We start from the raw sequence: 7,095 nt of genomic DNA, 5'->3' as shown, positions 1-7,095 counted from the left end.
GAAGTTCTAGAGACACCAGTTTAATTTCCTTTGGAGCAAAACAATCTTTGATGGTTATAGTCTGAAACCAATAGAATGGATTCACAGAACACTCTATGACAGGGTGTCAAATTCACAGCGTCATGGCGGCATCACGTGACATATTGGGACTTTCCCCCCCTTTGCTAACCCAGGTGTGGGCATGGCTAGCACATGACGCATCCAGCCCACAGGCTGAGTTTGACAGCCCTGCTGTATGACATGATCATCAACATTTCCAAGCAATCTTTCAAAGTAGCATCTGAAACAAAACTATTTAGTTTAAAATATGGCCAAATTTTATGAGATCTGATATACCTTATTAGATGAAAAACAATGAAATCTCGTGATTGATAAATCTGTAAGAGTTTGGCCATTTGTTTTTTAAAAAATATTTAATTTGTGGGCTTTATTTATAGATTCCTACTAGCACATTTCTAGTCTGGGTATTATGTCATAATATTATTACTGTTTTAATTTGTGTTGACCTAGTAGTTGTGTTCTGTAAATCAAATGTGACTTAAAACTATGGCCTAAAAATGTGACTATCTCACAGATCTTACCCTATTTCTTTACATCATAGAATCATCAATCACCAAATCACCAAATTTTCACATGATTTATTAGTAGCCTTAATGTCTCCAGTAAGTCATTCAACACCCTCTAAATTGAGAAATTGAAACAAAAACCCACATCCATATATTTTAAACCAGGGAAATTGCATTTATGTATCCCTACAAAGTTACTAAATTAAGCTTGATTTTGGGTAGAATTTTTTAGTTGTATTTTACATCAAAACTGTTTATACATGTGAAATCTTAGCTTTCAGTTACCCTAAGATATGCTTCTCTAATTCACAAATGTATTCCTCTTTGCATGTTATCTTAACCAAAACCAATATTGCAAGACAAATCAATTACATCACTGCTTTTGCAATGGACTAAGAAAGTGATAGTAATTTGCCTAAAATCATCAACACATTTTTGTGCTCTTATGTAAGAATTGAAGAACTGTTTCCTGGCTTTTTAAAGCATGAATCAAAAGCTTATGAATTACTAAGATCCATTCCATTCTAATTAGTTATCTATCAAATGCATAGGTCCTTCCATCTCACCAGGAGCAACTCTGGACGGCTTAGAACAATCAAGTAAAACAATATATAAAATCATGCAATATAAAGCAACCATTCTTAAAATATTACATTAAAATATATTTGACCAGTTTGCAGGATACCTTTTGAAAAGATAGAAAGGACATAAGAATGTCTCCTAATATTCTCCACACACACTGCGATATTTGTAACTCCATGCAGCCAAGGATATGAAGAGAAACGAAGCATATATATCCCTTAGTCTCAATGAAAATACAGTATTTTTTCAGAGAACTTGAAATGATTGGGTAGTGTCTTTGGCATTCAGAAGTGAAAATACAGTATTTTTTCAGAGAACTTGAAATGATTGGGTAGTGTCTTTGGCATTCAGAAGTTGTCTTTGACATTCATAAGAATGTCTCAGCTTTTTATACATTGTAGGATGCATGATCATGTTGTTGTCTCAGAAAGCAGAAAAACACACAAACATGCCCCCAAAGATCTAGTTTGGAAAAGATTAAAGGAAGCATTTAAAATACATTCACTTCTTTTAAGATACTTGAAAGATATATATCCTGTCTTTGCTTCATCATATAGACAACTTATGACTACAATTGAGACTGGAATTTCAGTCATTAGTAATGTAATTGTTAAGCAAATCATCATGTGACCAGATTGATACCCTGTTTCTCCAACAATACGGCCTCCCCCAATAGGAAGTCCCAGCATGTTTTATAGGCATGAAATGAAATTAAGCCCCTCCCCCCAAATTAAGGCCTATATTAAAACATGCGAAATGGGGGGAATGTGGGGGGGGGGGGCCTGCTGTTAGGAAGTACTTTTGTTGCACACCCGGATATGGTGCTGCCTGCGTTGACCCTGATACGAAGTGCCCCACCAATGCCGAGGTCAACATCCAAACCATCGCAGCCCACCCACCCGAAGATGCAAGGGTGGGGGGAATTAAGTCACCCCCCGAAAAGACGGCCTAGCCATTTTTTCGGGGCTCAAAAAAAAAGACCCGGCCTTATTATATGAGAAACACAGTATTACAATCATTTTTACCATAGTTAACTGAATCAATGCATCATTAAGTGAACATGGCTTTCCCAAGTGACTCTGCATGTCAGAAGCTGGTTGGAAAAGCAAACTGATCACTGACTGCAAGACCTACAACCATCACAAATGAGAGCTAAGTGCCCAAATTGCCATTATGGCTGTAACTTTTGAGAACTGGATGCAAGTCACTTTTTCTGAGTGTCGTAACTTTGAACTGTCATTAAACAAAAGACAGTAAGCAGAGGACTGTTTGTATTCCATTAATTTACATGTTACAACTTAAACACAAGTTCTGCACCCAGTCATATGATTGCCCTGTATATTGCTATCATGAAAGCCACAGCATATTCCATATGGCTCTGGCTCCCACAATGCCAAGTAACAGAAGGGTACTATTTATTCTACTACCCAGAGACTAAAGGCAAATAGGATACTTGTCCACTAATTCCACACTTTGGTCAGCGAGGCACGTCTGCTAGCAGTTTCCACATTTTCTCACACCCCACACATCAATTTGTTCTTCTACCAGGAGTTTCCAAATCTGGCAATTTTAAGACTTATGGACTTCAACTCCCAGAATTACTCAGCGACCCATGTTGAAGTCTGTGGATTCCACGTTCAACATCAGCTTCTGCAAAGAACAATTTTAGCCCAATTCTTAACAGATGTACTCCTTGGGTAGTTTTTTTCCAACTGTGGCGAAAATTTTAAAACAATGCAGCCGGGAACCACAATCTCATTCTAAAGTGAGGTTTATTTTCCAAGCACAGACATTTCAGACGACTTTTTTAAAAAAAGTAGTTACACAGAAGAATCTATACAGTATGGAATCTAAATATGAAAACGAAAGACGGAGGAAAGTAGCAAGAGGGAAATGGGCAAGAAGCAAAAAAACAAAACAAAAAACCAAACCCCATGCTACTTCAATCGTCTTCATACTTGAGCCATCAAACCTTCATATTAAAGGGCGGTAATCCACAGAGCATCTGAAGCTAATTTTCCACCCAACGACACTGTCGATTTTCCTTATTCATGAGATCCCAACCGCAGCTATCTGCTGGAAAGTTTGTTCCAAAGCTTAAGGTTCCATCCTTTGTCTCTCTTTGATTATCTGTCACTGATGAACTCCTTTTACTCTGGAATAAAAAAAGTATCTTGTTGAAGAAATGCTAATATATTTGACTGTTCTGTCTGATGGCAGCCAGGTTTACAGGCTGTATTCAGACAGTAATAACTAACTTGATTTACTCATGTACATATACATCTTTTATCAACTGACATGTTTATTGACATATTTTATTGTACGCTAAAAATGTGGTTTACTTTTGTTTAAAACATATGAAACTGTGTTTTAGAACTTCACTCTGACAAAGTCAATTACATAATACATAAATTACAATTTATGAACAGAACAATATTTTCATTGATTGCCATTTATTTTAAAGGGAAGATAAGGCAAGTTTGAAAGGCTAGTAAATTTCTTACAAAGCTAGAAAATAAATTAACTCTAAATGAAATAAAAAAACTTAATTTATTCTGAGCAAGTCTACTATCTTGCCGGCTTGTGCTTTAATATTCATATTCATATATATATATATGTATATATTCAGTGTAGCTCTTGATTTGAAAAGTTTACACCTGAAGAAAACCAGTGTTGAAAATAATTCTCTAAAAGGTGCTAGCAATAAAGCAAAGAGAAAAACCGGAAAAGCACAAAGCACCCCATCCTGCTTATATTGGATCTGAGACTACCACTTTCCTAAATGTCTTCTTTTTCAGGAAAAAATGGTAACTAGCTAAAAGCACTAGTGGAAAAACACCAACTCTTCCCCCATATATTGTTACCTGATGAGAAGCAAGAGAAATTGGAGAATTGTCACCATGGAGGATACCAAGTGGGGAACGTCCAGTACCAGTTGGCATTCCCAGCATTTTGTTACTAACTCTGCGTTTTACTGACTTGATCCCTGATGAGTAGGAAGAGAAGAGTGTGTAAATCCATCACAATGTTTCTTATTCTTCAGAACAGAAGTTCAAGTAGCATACCTCCCACCTTCCCTTCCTAAGTGGGCAGATTGTTATCCTTATGTAGTAAAAGAATTAGTTTGTATGAATTTTGCTAACATAGTTAACAATATAACCATACTACATTCCTCTTTCTTCCTTAGCTGCGGCACTCTCAGTTTAAGTTCACATGCTCACAATGGCTGCTGAAGTAGACTATCATAATCAACACAAACATTTATGTAGACAGAAATAATACTGATCAAATTGACTTGCTTCACTCAGAAGATCACTGTTGGAGGAGTGGTGGAGCAGCTGGACAATTAATCTCACCTGTAGGGTGAATAATGCGGGCAGACTGTACTGGTTTTGTTGCAGCTGCAACAGAAACCATGGAAAACAACTGTTTGTTTTCCCCTTCTGCTTGCTGAGAATCCTCTAGGAAAATTTCCCCAGAAGAAACTGTGCTCCTTGCAGTCCTCTCCTCCATCCCAGAGGTGAATTCAGATTTCTGATCTTGATGCTGAGATTCATTCTGAGGTAGCTCTTCCTCGCTATTTTCTCCCATAAAGTTTTCACAAAACAACTTCACTGGGTAGTTTATGGCATCTGGACAGAAATCAAATTCCAGAATGAAAAATTTACACAACAGCACGTACCAAAAGGAAATTTCAAAGACTAGAATATGGCCCACAAGACCTTCTATTTCACTGATCACAGTATCCTTTTGGACCAGATCCAGGAGTTGGATATGGGTGAGCAGAGTGTAGTCTCCTCCCTCCGCAGCCAATTCCAGTCAGTGTTGATGTACAGGGCATGTGTGAAATCCCACTAGCAGTCTCTGCTTTGCAAAATGCCATAGGGCTCAATACACTCTCATATCCTGTTTAACATCTCCCCTCTAAAATGTTGGGTGTTGGTAACATCAGTATGCTGTCTGCCATATGTCTCCATCCTAGGCCACCTGAAGGTCTGTCTCTACATCTGGAAACTGGGTGGGGTACTGAAGACTGAATTGGCTTTGGGATTTTGGACCTCTTGGTTCTAGGTACTTTCCAACCCTTGGTTCTGGATAAGAAGGCCTTGCCTAGTGTGCAATTTGGAATCCTCCTAGATCCACAGCTCCTGCTCAAAGAGCATGTGGCATTTGTGCCTAAGGAAGGCCTTTGCACAACTTTGGGCCATATGTCAGTTGTGCCAGTTCCTGGAAAGGGCAGCCTTGCTCATGGTCACTCATGCCTTCATGATTGGATTACTGCAATGCGCTTTACAGGGTGTTATCCTTGAAGCTCCAACTGGTGCAGAAAGCAGCAGCATGGGCAACTACGGATGCTACTTACACAGCACATGTAACACCATTACTTCATGAGCGTTGGCTTTTAGGTACAATTCAAGGTGTTGGCTCACCTTTAAAGCCCCTTCACGGCTTAGGACAGGATTACTTATCTCTCCCCAGTTGTTTCTACCTATCCTACCCAAAGATGGGATAGACATGTTCTGAGTACTATTGGTTACAAACTGACAAGGCCAAGGAAAACTTTTTCTGTTATGGCACCAACCCTTTAGAACATCACCCATCCTAAGATTCCTTATTGGCCTTTCGTAAGTATCTGTGATTCCCAGGAAGGAGAGAGTGTATTCCAAAGCAAAAGACAAAGAAATCTAGGTAATCTTTGTGGGAGAAAGTGTTAAGTGTTTCTTTCCTAGTAGTTTTTAAGAGTATACCGTATGTTTAATGGTGCAAATACTTTGCTTTAGTTTGGGCAAGTTTTCTGTCTTGTCTGGTGAAAAACAATATAAAAGTGCTTAGAAGAACCTCAATCTGTCATTCTTGGTTTTTGGACTTTTTTTTGGCATATAAATTTTTACTTTTTCTTGGTTTTTTTACAAACATATTGTGTGTACAGTGTGGTAGTAGAGTATCTTACATTTTAAAACAAATATAATATTCTTCATATTCAATAGTTGATAATCTTATAAGATTATAATCTTATAAAGATTATCTCATATTAATACATATTTTCTTTGATTATTCACCATTTCAAATATCTTATTTTGTCACTCTCCACACTTTAAATATCCTTTTTACTACAAATAAAATATTAATCATATTTGTAGTGTTTAACGAACTTATATGATCCTAATAATTATATTAGTTACATATATTAATTTATATTGAGTTACAATCTTCCATTATTTATCCCCTTTCTGATTTTTAATTATGCCATTATATTTTTAAAAATCCCCTTTCTAATCACATTTTACAAGTTATTTAATACAAATAAAATATTCATATTTACATTTGATAAGTTATATAATTCTAATAGTTATCAGATTATAATTTTTCATTATTCTCTTATTCGATATTTCAGAATGTTTTTATGTCATTCAAATTCTACATAGCATTCTTTTTTCTGCAAATAGAACGTTAATATTCATATTTTTACATTCAACAATCTTAGTTTAACTAATACACATATTTGTTAAGTTGTATTTTTCAATTGTTTGATTATTCAATATATATTCAAAATTACCCTCATTGAAATCCTAAAATCCCTTGTTAATTCACCTTATAATGTAAAAGTATCTACTCCATTAATCCCCCTTTCTCTAACTTCTAGCTCTTTTTTATTATCCCTCATCTCCCATTCGCATTAAAACTTTAATTATTCATTTCTTGGCTTGTCTCCCGTATTCCTCTCTTGGATCTTTAGACTATCTGCTACCACTTCTTGGCCCATCCTCTTAAACATTTCTTCCTTCTCTACCCATTTCCATTGTCTCATTTTGATTTTTGGACTCTGATATTAGTCTACAAAGTGGCCTTGAAACCTTGTTTTGTACTCACTTGTACATTAGCAAGCCCACTGTCCTTTTGGCATATAAATTTAAGCAAGCCAGCCTAGGAAAGTGCAAGACTTTCC

The 7,095-nt window shown here is 36.5% G+C and overlaps 1 protein-coding gene and 1 long non-coding RNA gene across 8 annotated transcripts in view; both read right to left on the bottom strand.

Moving 5' to 3' along the window:
• Window positions 1-753: 753 nt before the first annotated feature.
• Window positions 754-1,504, bottom strand: LOC148127214 (uncharacterized). Its single transcript, XR_015741373.1, has 2 exons — window positions 1,467-1,504; window positions 754-1,402 (listed from the first exon to the last, which is right to left on the bottom strand). It is a non-coding gene; the product is annotated as an uncharacterized LOC148127214 (long non-coding RNA).
• Window positions 1,505-2,901: 1,397 nt separating this feature from the next.
• The window catches only part of CDCA3 (cell division cycle associated 3), a 5,454-nt gene continuing 1,260 nt past the window's right edge, over window positions 2,902-7,095 (bottom strand). For 6 of the 7 annotated variants that reach the window (XM_087923025.1, XM_026713301.2, XM_026713299.2 and 3 more), the window contains exons 4-6: window positions 4,505-4,780; window positions 4,013-4,134; window positions 2,902-3,303 (exon numbers count right to left, since the gene is read on the bottom strand). In XM_087923025.1, the coding sequence (XP_087779151.1) occupies window positions 3,160-3,303; window positions 4,013-4,134; window positions 4,505-4,780 (542 nt within the window). In that variant the 3' untranslated portion in view covers window positions 2,902-3,159. The remainder of the gene's footprint in view (window positions 3,304-4,012; window positions 4,135-4,504; window positions 4,781-7,095) is intronic. The other variant, XM_087923026.1, reaches the window with a different exon arrangement.

Source organism: Pseudonaja textilis, chromosome 2 (genome assembly GCF_049901715.1).
Source record: "Pseudonaja textilis isolate UNSWEBS1 chromosome 2, rPseTex1.2, whole genome shotgun sequence".
Taxonomy (NCBI): domain Eukaryota; kingdom Metazoa; phylum Chordata; class Lepidosauria; order Squamata; family Elapidae; genus Pseudonaja; species Pseudonaja textilis.
The sequence above is the reverse complement of the archived record's forward strand: the minus strand, read 5'-3'. Positions and strand labels throughout refer to the sequence as shown.